Source organism: Pieris brassicae, chromosome 7, assembly GCF_905147105.1.
Source record: "Pieris brassicae chromosome 7, ilPieBrab1.1, whole genome shotgun sequence".
NCBI lineage: Eukaryota > Metazoa > Arthropoda > Insecta > Lepidoptera > Pieridae > Pieris > Pieris brassicae.
The window spans coordinates 20,932,892-20,959,147 of record NC_059671.1 but is presented as its reverse complement, the minus strand read 5'-3'; the positions used below and the strand labels follow the sequence as shown (position 1 = coordinate 20,959,147).

Below are 26,256 nucleotides of genomic sequence, written 5' to 3'. Positions count from 1 at the left end.
TAAAAAAATATTCTTCATGCTATTTCAGTTTAACCTTACATTAAATATTTGAATAAATCCCAGAATATTAAGAGAACCAAATATACAGAAATGCTAACGTAACGTAAACATATACGTACAGTAAACTAATATTTTAAAATTATTTTACTAGGGTAGGCCGTTATGGTAACTCTTTGTTAATACGTACATTTGGTTTTGTTTTATATTAAAAGCTGTTACCTTAATATTTTTAGGTTTATTCACGATAGACCCTAATACTGGTGAGGTGAAAACTCGCAAGGAACTCACCGGCAGAGGTCGAACGGACCCTTACAGGTTGTTAGTAGGGGCAACAGATGGCGGAGGTCACAACGGGGACGCGTCTTTGGCGATTTATATTGGAGATGTAAGCGCTAATGATGGCGTACCGCGATTCATTCGACCAGCGGAAGGAGAGAACTTGTATATAAGTGAAGTAGGTTATAAAACATATTTATTTTTGGATTAATTCGTACCAATTCTTTAAAAAAAAATTCACTAGATGCGGTGAACTTTGTATCACCTACTTATATTTGTGCCAAAACTTAATACAACGTTTTTAACAGACCACCTTATACTTCAGCTATGAAACGCAAATTTCTGAAGATATCTATAAATATATGACAACCAAGTGTAAAAATGAAAGAGTTTTATTGCAAAATTCAATTGTCGCTTTTAGTTTTTTTACTTAGTTTAATTATTATTTAAATCCCATTTAAACCATCTCTGAACTTCCCCGAATACTTCAAGATCGTAATTGGTCAAATTGATCCAGCGATTTTCGAGTTTCATTAATATATATATAGATAAGACGCCAATAATGCATTCTATTCTGCTGGATTACTGCTGCTTAACAATAAGCAAAAGTTACTAATATATATTTTTTTTTATATTTTAGAAAAGGTAGCTTAGTAACATATAATAGTATGTACAATGTTACAAACTTCAATAAATAACATTCCACACGTGACAATCATTATGTTATCTAATGTAAATATTATGTACTAAAGATCGGTCTGTCAATATACTTCAGAATGCCACAATTGGATCAGTGGTGTACCAAGTGGTGGCGAGTGATCCCGATGATCCCACGCAGCCTTCTGGACAGCTCACGTACCACATTCAAAGGACCGGTGATGATGCTGCAGTACTCGCTATTGGTAAGAAACGATCAATTCTTAAAGGTTTGCTGGAGACACAAGATCTCTTGTTTAGCGTGGTCTAATCGTATTATCAAATAGTAATCTGTGAACTTAACTCATACTTTATTAGTTAAATAAATCAACTTTTAAATCAACTTTTAAAACTTTTAAATCAACTTTTAAATCAACTTTTAAAACTTTTAAATCAACTTTTAAATCAACTTTTAAATCAACTTTTAAATCAACTTTTAAATCAACTTTTAAATCAACTTTTAAATCAACTTTTAAATCAACTTTTAAATCAACTTTTAAATCAAATTTTAAATCAAATTTTAAATCAAATTTTAAATCAACTTTTAAATCGACTTTTAAATCAACTTTTAAAACTTTTAAATCAACTTTTAAAACTTTTAAATCAACTTTTAAATCAACTTTTAAATCAACTTTTAAATCAACTTTTAAATCGACTTTTAAATCAACTTTTAAAACAACTTTTAAATCAACTTTTAAAACTTTTAAATCAACTTTTAAAACTTTTAAATCAACTTTTAAAACTTTTAAATCAACTTTTAAATCAACTTTTAAATCAACTTTTAAATCGACTTTTAAATCAACTTTTAAAACAACTTTTAAATCAACTTTTAAAACTTTTAAATCAACTTTTAAATCAACTTTTAAATCAAATTTTAAATCAAATTTTAAATCAAGTTTTAAATCATCAGAATTTTTCCAAATTGCATCTGCAAAAACCAACCTAAGAGTTGGTCATTCGAATTATATATAATTATATATATAGATATATCCGAAGCTGGATATATTCGGTAGTGGGCGGATCTATTTCAAAGAACTACTGATAAGTGCACATCTAATCCGCAATTTTTCTGCTTAATAAAAATATCTGGTATTTAAAAAAAAATTGTAACATTTATCTTTACCTTAATTGTCATAAATTTTACATAAAAGCTGTGCGTGCGTAGAAAAAACACATGTCAACAGTGAAACTTCTTTGTAAATTAATTATAACTAAGGTAAAAGCCCCAATAGATGTTATGTACCAGTATATGATCACTCCATGTATTTGTGTATACACACCGTTTACACATTAATTGACGGCCAGCACTGAATCCCAAAAAAAATGTATTTAAATAACTACAATAATAAGACTTAACTAAATAAGAAAATTAATTTGGCCCGATATGAGATGGACGATCATTGATCTATATTCTTCTTATTACTAGTTGAGAATTGACCGGTCCGATGTGAGGTATCCGATCAAAAGCTTCTAGTATCTGTTGTCCATTTTCTTTTTTAACAGTGTTGCGTCAGAACGGTACCGGTACATACGTGCTTGTGATAATAAGTTTACTGCACAAGATGTTATGCGACAGAATTGCCATTTAAAGTTCTAATATGTAACTACTAAACGGATACATCAACCAATAGCGTGTATTTTTGCTCGATGTCCCTTTCTCACTCTCTCACACAAAAAACGCTGCACGTTTCATCCGTAAAAATTTTACCCTCATGCTCCTAAAGAACTTTTACTTCCAAAGTTCGTAACGTATAAATAAATAAACGTATCGTAACCGTTGTTACTAGCAATAAAAATAAAGCAACTCAACTAAGCCTAGGAAACCAACAACATAGTTGCTACCATTAAAGATCTAGGTCTTAAACTCATTCCTGCCCTGGATCCTCATAGAGCATATGGTAGATTCTGATCTTCGTATGTTAGGCACACGTGCTTCCAAACAGCTTCCCTAGTATTGAATCCTTGTTGTTAGTCCAGGATATCAAAAAAACATGTGTGCAATTCACACGTGTTAGAAGTGAAACCTTCAAAAACAATGTTTTTATTATTAATAATATGTAAATTGGACGTTTTTCAATGTCTAAAAGTAGGATAAAACTTTTAATTAAAAAAATAACACACCACGCTATCTTACTAAAACGCTGTAATACGCAGCCGCATACAGTGTACAGTAAGCTCACGTAGTTTTCACATGCACTACACACGTTAAATGCTCAAATACAAGCACGTATTAAACAGTGTGCAATATACATACACACTGACATCTGCTCTCTCGCTCTGGCTCACAAATTACAGGCGACTATGCTTAGAAGACGGGAGTGGGGACGCTACGAAGTATGGCACAAAGAGGAGAGACCGATAATATACAAATTGTATGTATATTTCTGTCTCATTCTTTCCCCTGGCTTCATCCTACACATTTTTGTATTTGTGTCTCTTACCTGTCGTTTTTTCGTTGCATCCGGTTTGAAATCACAACGATTCTAAAGAAGTTTCACTTCAAAAAAAGTTCTAGCTCATATTAAATTACCGAATAAGACAAACCGTACGCACTACAATGAATTACGGAAATTCACTTAAAATCGTTATTGTAATTCTTAATTGAATAAAAATATCTTCTTATAGGTAAAATACAAACACTTATGGAAGTGCTTCCTAAATTCTAATTTTTTGTCCGTTTAATAAACTGTTAATTTTTTTCTCCACAACGTGTCTTTAATATTCTGAACATTATTATTGATATTTAGTATAAACATTTTGAGTTTATGTATTTTTATTTACACAATTCTTTCTATTTCCAGATTCGGAAACAGGTGTATTAACAACTCGCCAATCGTTGGATCGGGAGCGGAAAGCCGCGTACACGTTGGTGCTCGTCGCCTCGGACCGCGGTGCGCCTGCGCAACAGAGCACGCGCATCGTCACACTTCACGTCACCGACGTGGACGATCACAAGCCACACTTTGCGAGGAATCTGGTAAGACGAATTCTGCCTTTATTGCTTGTGAGATCTTAGAATACCAATAGAACTGGGGAGATGGTCTCAATCTTGTAGGACTATAGACACAGAAGCTAATTATCTCCATTACCTTATATTAGCTTTTATTTATTCTATTCATGTATTCATGTATTTATTTGCATACCATAACGTTACAAAAGAGGCCTAAAGCTAGGTACAATATTATGGACCCTGTTAGGGCACAGCAAAAGAAGGCATTACAAAACCTGTTATATATGTTTAGGTACTAATAGCAACAAAATAGCACATAAAACTTCACACTCCAGGCTAGTACCAATTACATAGAATAACAATTATTATTTATTGAATTTTGTATATTTAGGGATTAATAATCATGAAAATAAGCTATATTTTTATCTTCTAGGTACTCATTAACGCTATAATAACATTTACGTATAAGAAGTTTTTTTAGTTTGTTTGTAAATATATGTATCTTTTTTTCATTTCTTAGTGTCTCCGGTAGTTTATTATAAATTTTGATTGACATGACTAGTGGGCTTGATGCATGTTTCATTCATGATGCATTCTAGAGAGTTTTACCTTAAAATCAATCCATACTGATAACCACGTCCGGTTATTTATATGTCACAACAACTGAATCACCAAATATTAATTGAGACAAGTCTTAATGGAATCGTTAAAGACGCTACTCTTCCCTACCATATATTATTATTATTATTGAAAGTTTATCAAAACTCACTTCTTCGGACAGCGTCCTCATCTTAATATATATAAATCTCCTGTCACGATGTTTGTCCGCGATGGACTCCTAAACTACTCAACCGATTTTAATTAAATTGGCACACCGTGAGCAGTCTGCTCCAACTTAAGAGATAGGATAGCTCGGATTTGTAATTGACAGTCACAATTATCTGTTAACTCCAAAAGATACTTTTCGACTGGATTGAGTAAGTAATCAATAGATGGCACTGCTATGGTAAACCGATAAACGTGTTAAATAAGCTACAATTGAATATCATGATTACCACGTGTTATTGAGGCTAAAGTATAAACTTTTTTGGTTTTTGGTGTTAGCATAGCCAACCACGTCTTGCTTAGACCGAAGTGTAAATCAAATTTAAATTATAGTGACGATAATACAGTGAAATTATTCTTTCGTGTCACGGTATTAAGGCTAACTAAAACCACATCAAGGAGAAACGAAGTTCGCGGGGGCAGCTAGTTATAATATAAACCTATCAAAATTATTGCTACTAAGGGCTGAAAGAGACTGCATTACGGATGTCGATAACGGAACGATATCAAATAGTTTAAAATTAAAATCTTAACACTACGACGAGATGACAAAGCCAGCTTTCGCATTTAAGACATATGTTCGCATCTGCAGGACGATCCACCTTTACTGATGACGACGAAAGAGGAGATGCCAATCGGAACCGTCATCGGAAAGGTTAGAGCAGTCGATGAAGACATAGGCGACAACGCCCTCGTAGATTATCGCATAATAGGTATGTTTTAAAGTTTCGAACGTTTCATAATAATTTCAGTGATAGCCATAGCTTGCTTCAAGGTCTTTATTTTTTCTAGTAGACATGTAGATGTTGATATTTTGGATTATTTATTTGCAATAGGTAATCGGCACACTGATACATTGTTACTTATCAAAACTAAATACAAGATAATAAGCATTCATATGATAAACATTTACGGGCAAACGACAAACGCGAAGAGAAAATATATAAAAAATTAAGGAAAATGTGTTTCAAAGTGTGAGATGGATATCCAAATCTAGCTCGTTTGTCAGAATTCTCAATCTGGACATAGGGATATTCCGGTTTCATCCCGGTGTTTTCCTTCATTGTATGAGACAATATTAAAAGTGTACATATAATAGAACTTCTATTGGTGCATTGCCATCATTTGAACTGACCTCAGGATCGACGGGCACACGTTCAAAGTCAATAGTCCATATTATGCATATTATTTATTAATTCCACATGTTTTTTTTTTCAAACTTTATCTACACATGCACGTAACCACAAAAACCTGTGCCGCGCGCACGTGTGCGTATACGTAGATCATTTAGGACTAGGACGTGCGCCTTTATATTGTCGGATGCCACCGTTACGCTTAACTTTTTATATATTTTTTTTTTATTAAAAATAGTGTTTGTTTCATCGACCCCATACCTTCGTTCGTAGCTGATGGTTTATAATTATTTCAGCGGGAAATGAACTAGACTACGTGAAGTTGGAGAGGACTAACGACAGCGAGGCGCTCGTGAAGGCCGGAGCGAGACTGGACAGGGAGACCTTATCGCGCATCCTCGTCACTATCAAATGTTTTAAACTAGGCTCTAAACCTAGGTTTACTCGATCCTATAACAGACTGGTGAGTAATTCATTCATTTATCAATGTAGAGAATTTTCTTCTTCGCCATCTCATTTGGAAGGATCATGGTAATTTAATGTCAATTGGTGCTGTAACCAAACCATTGTGTAAGATTCTTCCACCGAGACATGCGTCTGTGGCCAGGTATTCTTTGATCTGAATTCACGGAGCTCGTATTTTTTGGTGTTACGTAAAATCCTGGTAAAAGAAAAAGGATTTGGATAAAATTTTAATAAATTAAACCCGGAACTGTTTTTCCTTTACACGAACATTGGGGTAAAGAAATATTCAAAGTCCTATATAGCAAATAATAATTTATTAGCAAGAGTATGGTACATAGAGGCTGGTCTGGAGGTTTAGTCTTAAATAATTGAAATGTAGAATTTTACATATTATCAAAGTCAATTAATTATAATGTTAAATATAATAAATCTATTACATATAAACTATTTGAAGACACTCTCTTTAAAGCCTCAGCTATCGGAATACTGGGGGTTGCCATATCAAATGATGTTCAGTTTCCCGATCTTTTGGAAGGAAAGGCTCAATTAGCCTCTTGGCTATCTAAAAATACTATCTTGTTTTTGTAGGACCCATCGGAAGTCCAAGTGGCAATAAAGGTCCTGGACGTCGACGATCACCTGCCCCAATTCGAGACCACCAACATGACTATCGGCGTCCGCCTCAACGTGGCCATAGACACGACGATCGCCATCGCGAAGGCCACGGACGAGGATCCCGACGCCCTGCCCATAGACTATAGCGTCGCGAACGTGAGGTTCGAATCACCGATCAAGTCGAAATCGCTGGATAACATCACGGACGTAATTGTTATCAACAATAGTTCGGGAGAAATGCGGATCATGAAGAATTTGTTACATTATGCTGATGGTATATTTAAGTAAGTCATTTTCGATTTTCTCAAATATATCTAGTAAAATGTACATAAAGGAAAGTAGTGGTTCACTGGAATGGGCTCCTTTTAATCACAGGTTGGAGAAATTTATAGGTCTGCAACACGCCCTAGCCCCTGGCGTTATAGCTGTCTATAATTCCTATATTAAAAGTCCTTCTGTCCCATAAAAAAGACATCGTATCTCCTTTTAACCTCATTTCCCTTTCAGGTTGACAGTACGAGCAAATAATTCTAACGACACCGACCGGTTCAGCGATCTTCATGTGGAGGTGAGTTATTTTTAGTATTTTCCAGCTTCCATTCTGTTCGGTTGGTTATTGGGCTCTAATTAAAGTAGGCGGTACCAGAGACACGTCTCGGTTGCTTCGGCTTTTCGAGGTTCTGCAGTGCGTCAGGTAGTATCATTCGGAAGAGGGTGGCATCCCTGATGCATCATGGACACAGCAGAAATGGTATCCTTAGTGTGTTGATTACGAAGAACACGTATTTGTGCGCTGTCCGTGCCCCATTAAAGGAAAAGTGGATGTAATCTGAAATTTTATTATACATATTTATTCCCGCATCATTACTCTATCTATCTTCTATCGATTACTACTAATGCCATAGGACGACAGTCCTCCAGAGATTGTACATAAAAAATATTATTATTATTATATCGTATTGCAAGCAAGAGAACGCTAGATGGTAAAACCAGTGGTCTTGGTCCTTCTGTGTCTGTTTCGAGGTAACTCTTAATAAGCGAGTAGGTAATCAGCCTTTTGTGACAGACACACGCCGTCGGCATTTTGAGTCTAAGGGAGCGTTCAAGTGTTACGTCACGCAATTTTTGGAGATTATTGACCCCCCCTCCCCCCCCTCCATAAAACGCGCCGTAGCGTTTCTGCATCCAATAGTAAAACATTTCGTGACCAATACAGTGACTTTTTATAGCTAAAACTTATTATGTGGTGTAAAGTACTGGAAAGTGGAAAATAATATTAACAAAAAAGCGTTTTACAAGAGGACATACCTCAATATTACAATTGGGGGGGGGGGGGGGGGGGATCTTTACGTAGAAATCTAAATTGGTACGACCTTTGGCCTAAGATATGTTTATTTGTAGGTGGTGGTTGTCCGTGAGAGAGATCTGTTGAGACTAGTGTTGCCAGCCGGACGCGCTCGTCTCGCAGCTCTGAAGCAAAACATATCCGAGGTCCTGGAACAGAAGCAGCTGAAGATACAGATACATGACGCTACGCACGACGCCTTCTATGATAACTTGGGGTGAGAAAATATATAGTATTTACAATTATTTACACCCAAATAGTAATAATACAAAACTAACACAAATTTAAGAAGTTTGGTCCCTGTGGCAGTGTACCTTGAACGCTGGCAGCATTTACTCACTGTTTTGCGATAGTTATTCGTTAAGCAAGGAAAGCACCAGCTCTGGGGTCACCATATCTACCAGGCGCCAACTTAAATGTTTAATTAGGACTTGTGCACTGAACCCCACGGCCCAAGAGCCTCTACTCTAAAGGGTCGAATCGAAGTTGGAGGAAAGACTTATATTTCTGCTTGTCCGAGTAAGTGTCCACACAAATCCCATCCGGCCGTTTGGAGGCCATGGCCAAGGCTACTATTCAAATGTATGTTATGGTCCAGCCAAGCACCTTCCAGAAGCTCAGAAGTTTCCTGGACAATTTCGCAGGCTTTACGGAGCAACCACACTCCTCCGAACAATTCTGTTCGCTGCCGGAACGTATTCCAGGACTTTCTTTATTTGTTACGACGATATCTCTAGGAATAATCGCGAACAATATTCTAGAACTTTCTAGGCAAGGGTGGTACTGAGTAGTTGGTTCCGTATCCGATCTTCCTTCTCTTTCACGTTTCAGTCCTTGTCTCAAATCTAAAGAATTACCAGAAAGAATTATCAAAGGGATATTACCAGTTCTGAATTCTGTACCACTTGACTACACTTGCTGAAACAGCTTGAAAAAAGCCTCCTAAAACGAACTTTTGCAAATTAGGATTTTTAATATGTGTCTAACTTGTGGAGAAATCGAGAAATATTCCAGTCAGGTGGTCTTCGTAAATAACACTTTTTACAATAAGCAAATAATTAATTTAATAATCTTATATGTTCCAAAGTTTTTTATACACTCAAATTATTATTACAATTTATATAACATTTGCGTTTCAATGTAAAAAAAGGTCGTCTACACTTATATCGAAGTGTCGCTTAGATTTAAGAGCCCTTCAATAACTCAAGTTAGTTTTTTTATTAGCAAAGCCAGATTTTAACAAAGTTTTTCATCTATTTGAACATCCCTGCAACGTCACCAAACTTAACACTCGTAATTAGCTACTTATATATGTTGATTAGTACACTTTAACCCTAACAATATATATATGTATATTTTTTTGACTTTATTTCTTTTTAGCAGTATGCCTAGTGTAACATGTAATTTAGTTTTTTGTTAATTATTTATGCAATTCTTCATAGATTAAGGTTTACATTAATATATTCTTTTAGACCCTGCTTCCAGTTCCGGAAAATGGACACGGGTGAAGCCTTAACACCGAAAGCTATGAAAGCAACTATCCGATCATTGGGGGTTGAGTTTCAGCAGATTTTACAATCGCACGAAGTCCGAAATATCACCGAGTGTGGGGCCCCGCGCGCTCAACACTCGCACTCACAGAGGGCCCTACTAGCGGTAGCTGGCGTTTTGCCTTTGGCCGCTGTTGTTGCTATCGTAGTCCTGTGTTGTATGCATTCGAATGGTAAGTTTGAGACTGCTCAATTAATGGTAATAAGTAGAGATGACACGGATAGATACCGGATACCGAACAATGAATATTCGGCCAACCTTAAATCCGGATAGCCGAATATCCGGCCGAACATTTATTTATTTATAGAAATCTATGTTATAGACTCGTTAATGGTACAAGTTTAAAAAATAATAATGTATATTTTCAGCGAAAAGTAGAATGCGCTCCGCATTGCTTCTATCTCGGGAGCCTCCAACGGGGCCCCCGACGAACATTTCGGGCCCTACAAGGATATACGCCGAACCGCTTTATTCTACTTGATATATAACTCAATAAATGATGACAATTATTACACTTATGTAAATCTCTTAAAATCAGTTTAAAGCACATTTTCTTAAACGGAAGGGACAAAATATATTAGTTTTTGTTGACAATCCCGCTATGTATGTGCGTTGATAAGCTTGCTCTGTAATAAACGATTCCAAATTTGACTTATCAATGGCTGGAATCCGATTCCAATGATTCATGTGACGTCCATGTACATACGCGAACAGTTGTTTTTTTTAATGCCTTAAATATTGCCTGGTATAAAATATTGCAGTGGAAGTTACAGAGTAATCCTGATGGAAGTTATTTTTATGAATCATTTAATATTTGCTTTCATATTAATCAGGCGAACTCATACATTCAAATACATAATCTATATATGTATTTATGTGTCTTTTATATTAAGGTAAAGGTTATCAAGTGTTTACAAATAGTGTGATAAAATTAAATACTGCCGTGTGATAATTATATATCTGACTGAATATTATATATATTATTACATAGCAGTTGTGTTTGTTGATACTGAGGTCGTTCGATATATATTTGATTTATGATCTACACACAAATATACAGTATTTACAATATATAGGATAAATAGAAAATTAAAATAAATGTAAAAAGTTTGTGGCATATGTATAAGGCTAGCAATTCTTTGAAGAACCAAACTTCAATCTTTAATTAGCGACTGTGCACTCGAACCCCATGGCCCAAGTCTACTCCGAAGGGAACAAAACCAAAGCAGAAAAGATTATTATATTCGAACCGTTTATTATTTTCCACCTGCTTAGAAAAATAAAAATTAAAACACATTTAGACATTCGTCCCTGTGGCAGTGTGTTTGTGTGTTGGACAATAATACATTTTCAAGCTATTATTCGTGTAGATAACACAATGAATCAATGAAATAATACTTCAAAATTAATGTTTGCAACAATAACTTAATTCAAAAGCACAGACGAGAATAATCGTATCCTATATCGCCAAGGTTTTTGTGTTTCATAGAAGTTTGTGTGTATTAAACATTGATCCAATGCGTCAGCTTAGACTCAAAAATGTACGGCATAGTCAGTCACTATACGAGGTTGTAGCTTGACTTTTAGTTGTTTATATAACCGAGTGTTGGCCTAGTGTATTCAGCGCGAGACTCTCGTCCCAGAGGTGGTAGCTCCGATCCCCGGATGTGCACCAATGGACTATCTTTCTATGTGCGTATATTTACACGAACGGTAAAGCAAAACATGGAAAAAAACGGCTTGCTTCAGGCCAAAAAAGTCGGCGGTGTGTCGGACACAGGAGGCTGATCACCCACTTGCCTATTAGATTGGCAAATTATCGTCAAACAGATACAGGATTCTGAGGCCCAGAACTAAAATGATTGTAACGCCACTGTATTTTGTAGATTTAATTCAGTTGAATTTACTTATTGATTCTGTAGTTCGAACAATTACTTAGTATATGTACTTCATGTGATTTTAAAAATGTATAACGTACGTGTATGTTTGCGAATACTTGAAGTATAATAGAAGACCTCTGAACTTTATAATTGAAAAAATTGTGTAACCTATACAATCTTGACATTGGCTTATAGGCAAAAAATATAGTATATTAGTTTTTATTTAGTGTTAAGTCTACATTCTAAGTCATACATACAAATTATTTATTTTATACATTTTTGTAAATAAAATTTTATATTTATTCATTTGTTTTAATACAATAAAAAAAATTATCGATCATTAATTTTAGTTTGCTACTTTTAGGTCGGCGACGCATTTGCCAACCCTCTGGCAAAGTGTCTTGCCGACGGTATCACTTAATATCAGGTGTGGGTCCTGTCCGTTTTCCGTTATATAAAAAAAAATTACTGATTTTCTTTTGATTGATATACAAGAACTGTAAATCAGTTATCCTTTAGACATAAGGTAGACACATATATGTGTCTATTTAATTTCAGTAATCAGACATGTAAACCAAACCGATACAGTTCCACCGGGAATCAAATCGTATACCTCCAAGTGAAACGCCATGTTTAACCACGGATTTGTGTATACCGTTTTATTATTAAAATATATTCACGGCAATTAATTCTAAAGTAGAAACTACGAGTCAAAACATTACGCGAACCGTAACCTCGAATTATGTATGATTTAAAAGTACAGAGTATAAAGGTCATATACTTGTAACAGACAATACCTTTTTAAGTATATTAAATTTAAATTAGAACTTTACCTAGTCAGAAAGTCACACATACATTGTGAGCATGAAAGATCTCGGATATAAATTAATTATACAGAAAAAATCAACTGGTTTATCTTGACATACCCAAATAACGTGTGACGTCAGCTCAAAAATATAATAACAAATCACAATCTATGTTATCCAGTATTTCAAATTTGACAGTCGTGTCTGCCGTTTCGTGCAACTTTATTCAACTATTAAATTCCGATATTATCTGTCGTTAAGTTGGTGTAACTAACAATGTTATATATAATTGTTTTAATACTAGTGGCTTTAACAGCTTTTAGTGTTTATCATAAAGTTAATACTGCAGTATGCACATCTAATAGACGGTTGGAAGGCAAAACTGCCGTGGTTACTGGAGGTACCTCTGGTTTAGGACTAGTTATAGCCAAAGATTTCGCCAAACGAGGCGCTAAGGTTATAGTAGCTTGCCCTTTTGAAGAAGAAGGCACAAATGCAAGACAACAAATCATCAGGGAATCTGGTAATGAAAATGTACTCTTTAAATACCTCGATTTATCCTCCTTAACCTCCGTTCGTGAGTTCGTTAAGGAAATTCAGAAAACAGAAAATCGTTTGGACATCTTAGTGAACAACGCGGGGGTCGGTATACCTGGAGATTTTTTAACCAAAGATGGCCTCAATTTTATTATGCAAGTCAATTATTATGGCCACTTTCTACTCACAATACTTCTGCTGCCTCTTCTGAAGAAAACTGGGACCAAATCAGATCCAGCGAGGATTGTCAATATGTCATCTCTCGCTCATAGATATGCAAGTTCGGACGTCGACAATTATAACAGAGCCGGGTACTGGTTGACAATAAGAACATACTGTAACAGCAAACTATGTTTAGTCTTCTTCTCGAAAGAGCTGACCAGAAGACTATCAGATACGAACGTGGTGGTGAACTGTTCCGACCCGGGCTATGCTGCGACGAGAATATATAATAGCGCAAACGAATTCCTAGGCTTTCTAGCAATTACTTTTATTCTTCTTTTTGCTAACACAGCGTTTCAGGGGGCGCAGACAGCTATTTATCTGGGCGTAGATGAGGCTGTCAAAGGCAGTGGAGAGTACTTTAAAAATTGTAAGCAAATTGCTGCAGCCTCAAAAGCAAACAATGAAACAAGCATCAGGAAATTATGGGAACAATCACTTAGGCTCGTTAAACTAAGTGTCGAAGAATTGAGAGAACTTAATTTCTTGTAGATATTATGAATGGTTGAATAATTTTATTGAATTAAATGAAAACAAGGAACATAAGTTATTAGGGATGCAATCGGCAACTTATCGCTTACAAGCGATGGATAAGCATAACAAATACTAAGCTTAAAGTGAAAGTTTATACATGTGAACTCATATGACTTGACTATGTTATTTCTTAAAAATTACGAGTTAATTTAAAGCATAATTATAATTAAACTATGTTTAAAAATTCACATTTGTAATATTTTACTGAAATATAATTATTGCAGACAAATTTACTATTTTATTACTATTTGTTTCCCATGTGGAATCCCACCTCATACAACTTTCTGAAGAAGTTAAAAAATGTTCACGGCATTCATTGTATAATCTTCCTGTCGGCTCATATTTCCTACCAATCCTATCCGGGGTACAAATTGGAACACTCGTTTACGCCGCGGGCGTGAGAATGTGTGTACGGCTGTGAAGTTATTGCTGCATCAGGACGCTTTAGTTAAGTTCCACTATTGAACAGTAAAAATTACTCGAGCATGTAGCCCATACTACAAAGGTAAGAGTCGACCTTTTCCGCTCTTCACGTCCAACTCAACTTTGGAACCTAATTGTGTTTTATTGAGCTTCTGAGCTGGCTCCGGTCCTGAAGCGCCTTAACCGACACCTGTATCCTCTCGGCACTGCCCGATTGCCGAAAACTACAATACCGAATTGGTTTAATTCTATTTTAATATAAGATGACTTCAATTTTAAAATGTTTTCTTGCAAAAAATTTATGGTCACTAAAATAAGATTTTTCTTTTATATAATTCTCATTGCTCCATTATTAATACATGTATCTGGCAATACATATTATGCACGGTTAGAGTCGGTAAAATAATGCAAACCTTCCGGCTTTAATGTTTTGTATAAGGTGGCATTTGATTAGGCTGGTCATCGTAAAAAGTGACAACCATAGCCCATGGACGCCTAGAATCTGGGTATCAGTATAGTAAGATCTATTCTTGAACAGCTGCAGTGCTCATAGTACGAGTATCGATACGAACTCAATAGCAACAAGTCAATAACGAACTTGTTGCTACAAGTTCACATTGAATCTACGGCAAACAGTAAGGATGCCAACTAGCCAGAATCGCGCAAACATTCCTCCATTCCTGTTCATTAGGTTGGAGAAAACAACACCATCTATATTCCACAAACCCTAAGATTAGTCTGCTTTGAATTATTCCATTATTAATTGAAAAGAGATAACCTCTATATGTGTAATAAGCTAGCTACTGCACAAGAATGTAATTGACGTAGTCTCTATACTTATAAGTGTCAATGAATACGCGTTAAATTATTCTGCATTGTTTTAATTAATTTTGAATGAATTTAATACCGATATACACGGCCAAAAAATACGAAGTGTTCGACAAAGGCATAAAGACATTTTTACTTATTTAAAATTAAATATCACTAATGTAAAAACCTAATAACAATTGTATCTCTCGTGAAGGATTCAAGTTTATATAAAAAAGAATTGCTGTCAAAACAACATATGATCATAAAAATTCTAATAATCATAAATAAATAACATATCTCGCCTCAGTTCTTTTACTGGAATTGCTATCGACACTAATATGTTACCAGTTGCATATCCTGAATACAACCCAGCATCTCCGTTATAGATAAATTATAAATAATAAATGATAGTAAACAAGGAAAGAGATTGAAAATGTTATTTATTTGCATTCAAATACATCAATTTTATTACTTAATCATAATAACCAACCTTTTCTCATATAGATCTAATGTCTATGCTATTTGTTCTTTTAATTTGATAATTTTGCTTTAGCTTACTTTATAGAATACTTTACGTAGGCATGATAATAATAATATCTCATATCCATAATGATCCATGCATATTTTAAATGTTTAATTAACGAATGAATCCGTCGTAGTCAGTTTACAATTTCATAGTATGTGTGGTAAGCCTGCTTCTTTGTAAAAATCATTCCAAAACTCCATGTGCGATCCGTCAGCATAATTTCCAACAGGAAATTTATCTTTTAATGTCAAATACTCCTTTCCTTTTATTGTGTATTCCGGCCATTTTACTCCAAGGCTTTGATCTGGCGTGGGATTTCTGGAATAATATTTTTATTAATAAGATCTAAGATTAGACTAAACAAGCAATTGACATGAAGATTAAGGTAGGTAAAATTCCGTTTGTGAAAACCAAACTAGGAGTTCAAAAACTTCTCATTCGAATTCTTCGTAAAAACAAAAAAGTCAAGGCCACTTATTCAAACCATGAAATATTCGGTAGTGGGCTGATCAAAAAGGCGTTGTTACTCTAACAAATTAATAAGTATTTTTAAATAAGTGATTATTTATCACTAAAATTTTTACATTATTTTTTTTCTAATATTCGTATATTTTAGAATAATAGAAAAATAAAAAGACGCCTTAAGTATGTCTAATATATGTGTAGCTATATAACATTATTGCTATAAATTTTCTATCAGTAGATAATATTTAAGACTGATTACTAAAGATGTCTTGTTTTATCTATTGGCTTAAATTTAGTAATATCACTACAAATACTTGCCAATTGTAGTAACAAAATTAATATTAACCGATACTAACCCAGTTTTAGCAAAGTTTGTCCAAAGTTTTGTGATTTCATAAGAAATTTCTCTCAATCTAGGCTGATTGTCATAAAATTCCTTATTTAAATAATTATAAAACATATAAAATAGTTCATCTCCGTGAGCTGCGCCTTTCAAGTGTTTATAAGCTGTGTTGAATTTATTTTTAGGTACATTTAAATCAGTGTCGAAATCAAATTTGTACATAAACAGTGGCATCTGACGATTTTTATATAAAGATGCAAATCTATGTATATTGTAGGCTAAATAAATATCTGATGTCATGTCGCGAATAGCCTCGAGATTTTTCTCACTAAAGTTTCCTTTTCCTACGTAAAACTCTTTTATTTTCACACCAATTTCATTTGCTCTATGGCTCGATACTCGTTTTACAATGTCTCTGGGAACAAAGAGAGACAAATTGCTGTTCTTAATTTCCAGTCTTGGAACTTCGTACGAGATAATCGAAATACCTTCACCTGAGTTGTATCCCAGCATTAACGGAACTGCATTCACTTTACTGTGTGACAATACTTGTGCTGCATCTTGATTAAGAAAGGGAATAACACCAGTAAACATTTCCTCAACAACTGGAACGAATCTTTCTGGTACACCTCTCAATTTTTCTTCATCAGTCATTGTCCTATTAGGTAGATTGGATAAGTCACCTGCTGGTAAGCTTCTGAGATATTGCAATAATTCATTGACATCATTAGTGTCTTTACCTAATGCTTTGCCAGCTCTAAAAGCCCTTTCTTTCATATCTCTACCTTGAGCCCAGTCTTCAATACAAGTACCACTTTGCGCTATTGCTTTGTGAAATAATCCTTTAGCCATAGGTGATACAATAAGATAGGTAACCGACGCGGCCCCAGAACTTTCACCAAATATAGTTATGTTGTCAGGATCTCCACCGAATTTTGCAATATTTTCTTTAATCCATCGTAAAGCCATAACTTGATCTCTCAAACCGGCATTGCCTGGTACTTCAGGTGTCTCCAGAGATAGAAATCCGAGTAGTTCTTGTCTATAATTTATGGTGACTAATATAACGTCATGTTGGATGAGTAAATCTGGGGAAAACGTGTCTGAGTTGCCGGAGCCGAACATAAACGAGCCACCATGTATAAAGACCATAACTGGTAACTTGGTTGTAGATGCAAGACATTTCGTGTAGACATTAAGAAACAGACACTGCTCGCTTCCCACGGGCTGAGTTATATTTAATTGGGAGCACACTGGTCCATGCTCAGTGGCCTCGCGAATTCCTTCCCAAGGTTGCGGGGACAATGGAGCCTGAAAAATGACTGGTTTAATTTAAAATATATAATCTACTCATATTTAAATCCTACTCCCCGTTCTGTTCAGAATCGTCACAGATGTATGCGCTAGCTAGGAAGTAAAATGATATTGTGTTAGATGAATAAAGATGCGGTGAACCAAAACTTAGTTTTTAAGGTGAAAATCCCATATGAAATATTAATACATAATATATAAATATTGGTAAGTAAAGTTAGTTGGTCATACCTTAAACCTATCATTACCAACGGGCGCTTCGGCATACGGTATGCCTTTAAAGCTGTAGTACAAAGACCCTGAGTAAATTCTTTGAGTAGCGCCTCTTACGAGGCCTTGCGTTACTTTAACGATAGGCGTTTGCTGAAACAAAAAGTTTTACATTTTAATCCACAATTAACAGACTACAAAATGTACAACAAAGTATAAAATTTTAACGACTCTTGTTTGTTTCTTTATATATCTAACGTTATCGTTTCTTCTTCGCCTATAATAGGACTGTAGAAGTTATGTTGTAACAGGATACCAGCCGATAGGAAATATACAAAGAGATAACTACAAATTGATGAAACTAAAGCATGAGTGGTTCTGTGTGATGCTGTGTGAAGTAAACGTGTGTGAATTTTTTTAATAAAGTCTATAACAAATGGCCTGGATGGAATAAAAAAAAATCTGTAACTAAATCATGAATGGTAAGAATTAGTTTATTTATAAACTAGTGACCCGCCACGGTTTCGCACGCTTATCGTGACACGAAGCATTGAATAATTCCTCATTAATTTTTCTAGATACTGGTGAAAACAGCAATAACTCCGTTCAGTTGTTTTTGAGTTTATCGCGAAAAGACAGAGGGAAGATTCATTGTTGTGCAATATAAAAGTCTGTGATGTGCTGTCGCTTTTTTGTAGAGATTATTAAGCTCTCCAACTTTTCTCTAGAAATCAATCATATCTCTCATTTTTAAGGCACCAGTCGTTAGATTAAAATTCAAATATTTTAGAAATTCGACTACCACGAAACGTTATTTTCATTTGTTATTTGTTATTTCACGAATAAATTTATGACTCTGACAGTCATATTTAGTGCGGCTTTCTATTATTAAAAGGATATTCAAAATCAGTTCAGTAGATCCAAAGATACCAAACTTTACCTCTTTATTCCTTAAAAGAGCATGAATATTCTGTATGGATTCTGTATGATATCCATATAACAAACAAATGGGTTCATGGTATTTATGGCGGAGCCTACAAATTTTTTTTGATTACTTATTTACAAAGAAATGTAAGTAACAATAGAGTAGAGAGACGGGGGAGTATTTTTTTCCAATACTAATATTGTTTTCCGTAAAAAGTTTAGCTATCACCATATTTAGCAATTTTGCTAAATATTTTCATACGGTGTTATTTTTAAAAACATAAAACTAGGTTTATTTCAGCTGTTTCTTTGATAGTACGTGGGTAATTTTTTTGAATTTCAAATTTAGAACCCTTTGGTAACCTGATGTAGTATATTGCATTCATTCGTCATTTGTTTTTGTGAATTGGCGGCAAATTTAAAACTCTTGTTACACGTGAGAATGAACCTAACGCGAGAAAAATTTCGATCAATGATTTATTGTGGGCTTACTAAACAACAAAGCTATGATAGGTTGCGATTAGTGTTTTTTAATGAAGCCCCATCTCGTGGACGTAGCAATATCAATGATGATCCGCGTGTGGGACGTCCTTTAACAGCGTATTCTGAAGGTAATATCAGTGCTGTGCGACGCATGATAGAGGAAGATAAGAGAGTGACCTATCAGCAGATACGGGCAAGCCTAGGAATTGGTATGAGTCAAGTTAAAAAAATATTACACGAACATTTAGGCGTCAGGAAGTTTTGTACCAGATGGATTCCCTATATTTTAACCGATGACCAGAAACATCTTCGCATAGACAGTGTCGCCAAATGTTAGATAATTTCAACGGCGGTGACTCAAATGCTGTATTTGACATCTTCACAGGTGGTGAAAGCTGGATATATTGCTACGAACCCGACACCAAAAGACAATCAGCTCAGGTCCTTTAATTCAAGGATTGGCCAACTCAGGTAAGAAAGAAGTTAAGGAAAAAAGATGATTGCCTCATTCTTTGGTCGGAAAGGTCATTTCGCGACAGTTGTGCTAGAAGATGGAAGGACAGTTATAGATTGGTATTTCAATCATTGTTTGCCTGTTGTCTTGGAAAAAATTCGACAGCAGCGCCCTCGAAGCAGGATCCTCCTTCACCACGACAATGCTTCAGGGCATTCCGCAAAACGGACTGTTGAATATTTGACTATGGCAGGTGGCGAGTCATCCGGCATACAGTCCTGACCTGGCGCTCTGCGACTTTCATTTATTCCCAAGAACTAAAGATAAAATTCGAGGTATTCGCTTAACGAGCCCTGAAGATGCGGTGAAAGCGTACGAAAATGCCATAGAAGAGATCCCTAAGGAAGAATGGGCCCGCTGCTTTTTTCAGTGGTTCCATCGAATGCGACGATGTGTAGCAATAAAAGTATTGGCAAATTTCTACATTAAGCCGTTTTTCATTTTCTTAACATTTTCAGTGTTACCTAGGTATTAAGTTAAACTCATGTTTTATGTACCATTCCTAACAGTAACTGTAAAAGCAAACAATTTCTAATTCTCTTATTATAAATATCAATAGGTATAACATCGATGTGTATAATGTCTAAGTACTTACATAATTTTCCCAACACTGATAACAATTAAAAACAAAGATAAAGTAAATCAATCCACTAGTAAATACATTTGCCATTTTCCTGTTGTTACCACAAAAGCTGCGTTGAGAATGAGTAGTGCACTATAAAAGGTCTACTATATGTATGGCGTATGCGTCTTACCTCGATTTTCTTAAATATTTTACTGTTTATCCTGAGTATTAATACTTTTACATAGAAAATCCCATGACACAACTCGTGTGTATTATTATCTGTTTACAGTTGTTAATGTATGTTGTAACACACAGTATCTGAGTATTCTTTTGTATAGTTTACCTGGTACAATTTAATATAATTTTCTAAAAAATAATATTTTTAGAAATAAAAAGAAAATTCTTTGTTATTTGTATTAAAGGCATGAATGTTATCATATATTATAGCAGCAACATCAACCTCACAGGGGGGCCAATTCGAAAATGGACCCGATATTTTTCATTGTATTTTTTGAAAATTTACTTACTGTGTTCCGGTAACAATTTTCCTCCTAAATGATTGAATTTTCTCACCGGAAACACTGATTTAAAGCAAATTAGTGCAAAACATATGAAAAATGTTTTGGATTTTGACTTAGTTTTGATGTACCACTACTCTGAATTCTACCATAAGAGATTTCTAGCAATGGTTTTGTATCAGTGCTATAATTCGCTTGCAAAATATATACATAATGCAATGCTAAACAATAACAGCCTTTGCCAGGCTGGACTTAATTTTTTTATTTTAATTCTTACAACATACAAAAATACAAGTTTTCCTCGTTTATATTAGAAATCATCACTTTTGCTCGCGGGTATGTCCCACTTGACGCATAGAATATATTATGTCTAGGAATATTACAATTTAAAATGGCCTTGTTTTTATCATAATCCACAAACAAAATGACTGAAGAGGAAAAATATGTTTTAATTTAATTCATAAAGATAGTTTTGAAAATAAGGGGTCTAGATATTGTGTTTATCATTTTAGCTTTTAAATTCTTTTATTAAGATTTATAAAACGCGTGCGTGCAAACCTCAACCCAAAGATTATAGGTTCGAATCCTGGCCGTGCACCAACGAACTTCTGTCTTTGTACGCATTTAACATACGCTCGTACGGTGGAAACTTTACGAGGAAGCTGACGTGCCTTAGACCCAAAAAACTACTTGCCTAATAAACAATCAGATACAGAGATTTTGGCCACTGGCTTGAGCCAAGGTTAGAGCCACTGGTTTTTTGAGTAGTGAAAATTATGGTCTGTTTTTGAATAACTAATATTTTTATTTGATTCAATTGATATGTCATTTGCGATGTATCGTAAAGTTTTCAATTAACAGGGCGTGGGCAGACACGTTAGTTACATTTTTTTTTAAATTTACCGCATAACAAACCCTTCCTTCGGGATAAACGTCTTGGTAACCAGAATCGTCAATTATTAAATGTCGTCAAAATGACAGTTGCATATTAAACTTCAGCTTTATAAGCTAATCACAAATTTTAACCTTACTGACCTTTTAATAATAAATTAGATTTTAAAATACAAAGCGAATATTTATTTAGCTTATCGATAAAACTTTAAGGAATAACTGTTAGTTTTTAATAAATTACTATAAGCAAGCCGCAGAGGCAAAGTGTGTACGAGTTTGTTTACTTCCTTATATATTAAGATTCAGGAAAGGGTAAAATTTCACAAAAGGCCAACATGTGATCATTTTGTTTCTTTGTTTATTTCATAAGTCAAGGTCATTAATTAACGACAATTATTATAGTAAGCATATAATATTAACTATTAATTTAAATGGCTCATAAAAATGTATTTATGGTTCGCCTCAAAAAACCGAATCAGGACATATACCATTTTTTGTTGGTTTGGCCATCTCGTTAATTTTTCTTTAAAACAATGAATGCGATATAATAATTACATTACATAATATTAAAGAAGAAATTTATGTACTAGTGAATTTCACACAACGTCTAACATAAACTGTTAAGGCTTCAAATAATTGGTTTATTTAAATGTTTATTTTTGTAGAATAAAACTAATTCATGAAGCAAAATCTTTTATTTCAAGAACTTGATTCACTGTCCAATGTGGGGCAGGCCAGCTTCCCTGTAGATTTGGTTCCAGAATTCAATGCGGTCTTTGTCAGCGTACTTGCCGTTGGAATATTTCTCCTGGATGTTGAAGTATTCCTTGCCAGATGGTGTGTATGGTTGCCAGGCTACCCCTAAGCTTCCATCTGGTGTAGGGTTTCTGAAAAAAAATATATGGTATAAGGGGAGAATACAAAATATGTATATCGTATCATGTTAGTATAACGTCATCATTGTTACCCCATAGCCTCTAAAACATTTTAACCATGCTAAACAAGTCAAAGATTCTTACCCAAATTTAGCAAAATCAGTCCATAGCTTGGTTACTTCATGAGCGATGTCTCTCAACTTAGGTTGATTATCATAGGCGTCCTTGTTCAAGTTATTGTAGAATAAGTAGAAAAGATCATCAGCATGGCTTACTCCAGGTATATCTTTGTATGAGGAAAATTTCTTTATGATGTTCAAATCAGTTTCATAGTTGAATCTGTACATATAGACGGGAGCATTCAATTTACTGTACAAGTATGCGAATCTGTGTGTGTTGTATGCGAAGTTGGCGTCTGTCAGAATATCACGTATGACTTCTGGATGGTCTTTGGTGATAGTACCGTAGAATGATTGAATTCTACGTCCAAACTCTAAAGCCTTTTCTTTAGAAACAACCTCAACAATCGATCGTGGTACAAATAATGAAACGTTGTTGTTCTTTACATCCAATTTCTTGATTTCATCAGAAATTGTGGATATTCCTTCACCGGAGTTATATCCAAGCATTATAGGCATTTTACTGACTTTGCCCTTTACGACCTTCTGCACAGGATCCTCATCGATGAAGAGCTCGACACCAGTTAACTTTTCCTCAACCACGGGAACAAATTGTTCGGGAAAGCCTCTATACTTTTCTTCTTCTGTCATCGTTTTTTCAGTAAGATTAGTCAAATTAAGAGGTGGTACACTACGAAGGAAGTCCAACAACTCTTCAACGTTCTTGGCATCTTTGCCTAATACCTTCGCAGCCCTGAAAGCCCTTTCTTTCATGTTTCTCGCTTGAGCCCAGTCTTCAAAACAAGTGCCACTTTGAGCTATGACTTTATTGAAGAGTCCGTTAGCCAACGGTGACATCATTAGATAAGTAACAGATGAGGCCCCAGAGCTTTCTCCGAAAATGGTGACATTGTCAGGATCACCACCAAATTTGGCAATGTTTTTCTTGATCCAGCGAAGAGCTTCAACTGTGTCTTTCATACCACCACTTCCGGGTACATCATGTGAACCAACAGCAAGGAACCCTAGCAGTTCCAATCTGTAGTTGATGGTTACCAATATAACATTGTGTTCAAGAAGCAGATCTGGGCTGAAAGTATCAGAATTTCCAGATCCGGACATGTAGGATCCCCCGTGAATGAATACCATCACTGGTATTTTGGCGTCTGTTTTTAAAGACTTGGTGTATACATTAACGAAGAGACACTGCTCACTACCTTCTATATATTGTGAGATAGTAAAGTCGTACTGAGTACAGACCGGTCCATGTTTCGAAGCATCGCGGACTCCATGCCAATTTCGTGGCGGTGATGGTTGAGACTATAAAAAATTAAATTATTATATTATATTATAGTTATTAAAAAAATGCACTTTTGATTATGCCAGATGAATAAAAAAGAAGATTTAACAACTCCTAAACAAATGATAAGAAAATATGCGTCTGGAAGAGATTGGAAAATAATTAATTGCCTAAAATACCTGAAACCTGTGTGCACCAACTGGAGCCTCGGCGTATGGAATTCCCTTAAAACTGAAGTAAGAGGATCCATCGTAGATTTTTTCTACTGTTCCTCTCAGTTTGCCCTCACTCACCGTTACCACCGGCTTATGCTGGAATTTTAAAAAAATAAGTAAGAAGTTATATAAAACATTGAAACCTGGCTTTTCCTTACGTTACTACTTAAAATATTCGTATAATATATATTAATTTATTTATATATTTCAAATATACCAAAGATATAAATATATAATCCTACTACTTAACAAAGGTTAATTTGTTTCTATTATCCGTCTTACTAAGCAGCTTTAAAATACTCATTAAAACATTCAGAAATAATACTATAACAATTTATGTACTTTTAAAAATATTTTATTTCCCTTTAAATGAGTCTAAGGACACAATAAATACAATATTTGCTACTAAATAACTAACAAATATTGCAATTAAAAAAAAAAACAAGGGAAAATCAAGATCAAAAAAAAAATTACTCGTAAAAACAAAAGGCGCCATAAAGTGAACTAGTAAATTTAAAAAATTAAAGTATTTAGGACAATTTGATTTAAAGACAAACAAATTTAACACATACAATTCGCAATTTTATCTATATTTTGGTAATTATTATCGGTTTAATTGAATAACTTACATGGGCTTCCTTGGTATGGTAGCATTCTGCAAATAAAATGAACAGGAGCCAAGATATCGCTTTTGTCCCAACCATTTTCCTGTTGTCTTGCCGCTGGCTGGCTTTACACTGAGTATTTATAGACGCCAGTACCATTATACCTGTTTTCCTATCAGCAATATGACTCATTTCAAACTCGGCTTTAGTTGATCTTGAGGATTTTAATTATTAAATATATAACATGTTATTATTCTACTATTGATAATTGATAAATTTATATGATTAGCTTCGTACCTATACACCGAGATAGAAATTGCAGGTTCATGGGCAATCCTGCAAGTTCCCGCAATTTGTTGTATTTTTTTAAAGGCATATAAACGAAACACAGAGAATACACGACGTACGAAAACACACATACATCAATCACAAGTGTGCAACAAATTTAAAGGGAAACATTACAATGATGAAAGAGAAAAGAAATTATGCAATAACAATAAACTAGATAAGGAAATTCAAATATGCAAATTAAAAATGTAACATACATAGTTCTAGTTTGCAATTGTTAGTATTGATGACGGAACAACAATGGCTGTAGCTAGGGAATGCAATCCCGAGATTCCGTGTAATTTTTCGGGATCAATCCCGAAGCATAATATGACGAGATCCCGTTCGAGATTGACGGGATTGGGCTGCAATGGTCAGCGATTCTACACACATTGGACATTACATAGGGTACATTGCAATGGACATTAGATGCCGGTTCGCAGATAGCACTCTTGAGACACTTTAGAAGATACTCTTTTTTTAGAAGTTACTTTCAAAATCACCAATTTTAATCTCCTTGAGCTATACCTACTTTTGTTTTGATTATGTTCATGTAATTAAAATTGTTGCCCGAAATTAAAAAGGACTCGTGTTTCTCTTCAAGCGAAAATTAATGATCAAATAAACAGCTCAAATAAGGGTCTTTCATCCAACTTCGATTTTGTTCCCTTTAGAGTAGAGACTGGGCCGTGGGGTTCAACTGCACTTGCGCTAATTGAAGATTTAAGGCACCTGATAGTTAGTAGGTGACCTCAGAGCTGGTGCTTTCCACGCTCAACGAATGATTATCGCAATACAGTGAGGAAATGCTGCCAGCGTTAAAGTTACACAGGGACCAAACTTTTAAAATTTGTTTCATATTTAATAACAGTTGTTTTCTTTACTACCCTTTTATAAATTATTATCGATGTTGTCAAATATAATTTCCCTTTGTTTAAGCGTGACAAACTAGTCTGCATTACAAGCTGCAATTTAGTTGAGCTAATCGTTTGAATTA

The 26,256-nt window shown here is 34.8% G+C and overlaps 4 protein-coding genes across 4 annotated transcripts in view; 2 read left to right on the top strand and 2 right to left on the bottom strand.

The window, feature by feature from the left end:
* The window catches only part of LOC123711621 (cadherin-23), a 30,159-nt gene extending 18,183 nt beyond the window's left edge, over positions 1 to 11,976 (top strand). The window contains exons 15-24 of the mRNA XM_045664251.1: positions 234 to 454; positions 1,052 to 1,178; positions 3,774 to 3,949; positions 5,340 to 5,460; positions 6,177 to 6,343; positions 6,934 to 7,244; positions 7,468 to 7,528; positions 8,362 to 8,522; positions 9,778 to 10,028; positions 10,225 to 11,976. Coding sequence (XP_045520207.1) covers positions 234 to 454; positions 1,052 to 1,178; positions 3,774 to 3,949; positions 5,340 to 5,460; positions 6,177 to 6,343; positions 6,934 to 7,244; positions 7,468 to 7,528; positions 8,362 to 8,522; positions 9,778 to 10,028; positions 10,225 to 10,337 — 1,709 coding nt within the window. The 3' untranslated portion in view covers positions 10,338 to 11,976. The remainder of the gene's footprint in view (positions 1 to 233; positions 455 to 1,051; positions 1,179 to 3,773; positions 3,950 to 5,339; positions 5,461 to 6,176; positions 6,344 to 6,933; positions 7,245 to 7,467; positions 7,529 to 8,361; positions 8,523 to 9,777; positions 10,029 to 10,224) is intronic.
* Positions 11,977 to 12,682: 706 nt separating this feature from the next.
* LOC123711622 (retinol dehydrogenase 13-like) lies at positions 12,683 to 13,936 on the top strand. Its single transcript, XM_045664252.1, has one exon. It carries the CDS (start codon positions 12,819 to 12,821, stop codon positions 13,791 to 13,793), a length of 975 nt encoding a protein of 324 aa, XP_045520208.1. The 5' UTR covers positions 12,683 to 12,818; the 3' UTR covers positions 13,794 to 13,936.
* Positions 13,937 to 15,491: 1,555 nt separating this feature from the next.
* On the bottom strand, positions 15,492 to 20,567 carry LOC123712160 (juvenile hormone esterase-like). Its single transcript, XM_045665137.1, has 4 exons — positions 20,440 to 20,567; positions 17,945 to 18,076; positions 16,416 to 17,713; positions 15,492 to 15,912 (listed from the first exon to the last, which is right to left on the bottom strand). Exons 1-4 carry the CDS (start codon positions 20,512 to 20,514, stop codon positions 15,741 to 15,743), a joined length of 1,677 nt encoding a protein of 558 aa, XP_045521093.1. The 5' UTR covers positions 20,515 to 20,567; the 3' UTR covers positions 15,492 to 15,740.
* Positions 20,568 to 22,498: 1,931 nt separating this feature from the next.
* LOC123712288 (esterase FE4-like) lies at positions 22,499 to 25,106 on the bottom strand. The gene is made up of 4 exons (XM_045665299.1): positions 24,957 to 25,106; positions 24,292 to 24,423; positions 22,838 to 24,132; positions 22,499 to 22,705 (listed from the first exon to the last, which is right to left on the bottom strand). The coding sequence occupies exons 1-4, from the start codon at positions 25,089 to 25,091 to the stop codon at positions 22,531 to 22,533; spliced, it is 1,737 nt and encodes a 578-aa protein (XP_045521255.1). The 5' UTR covers positions 25,092 to 25,106; the 3' UTR covers positions 22,499 to 22,530.
* Positions 25,107 to 26,256: the final 1,150 nt, after the last annotated feature.

Excerpts from the sequence above, each read along its gene's own strand:
- LOC123711622 (XM_045664252.1), top strand. The coding sequence starts at position 12,819 with ATGTTATATATAATTGTTTTAATACTAGTGGCTTTAACAGCTTTTAGT.
- LOC123712160 (XM_045665137.1), bottom strand. The coding sequence starts at position 20,514 with ATGGCAAATGTATTTACTAGTGGATTGATTTACTTTATCTTTGTTTTT. Across the intron at positions 18,077-20,439 it reads ATCAGTGTTGGGAAAATTAT|CAAACGCCTATCGTTAAAGT; the intron begins GTAAGTACTTAG and ends TTTTTGTTTCAG. Across the intron at positions 15,913-16,415 it reads ACAAACTTTGCTAAAACTGG|AAATCCCACGCCAGATCAAA; the intron begins GTTAGTATCGGT and ends ATATTATTCCAG.
- LOC123712288 (XM_045665299.1), bottom strand. The coding sequence starts at position 25,091 with ATGGTACTGGCGTCTATAAATACTCAGTGTAAAGCCAGCCAGCGGCAA. Across the intron at positions 24,424-24,956 it reads ACCATACCAAGGAAGCCCAT|CATAAGCCGGTGGTAACGGT; the intron begins GTAAGTTATTCA and ends TTAAAATTCCAG. Across the intron at positions 24,133-24,291 it reads TTGGTGCACACAGGTTTCAG|TCTCAACCATCACCGCCACG; the intron begins GTATTTTAGGCA and ends AATTTTTTATAG.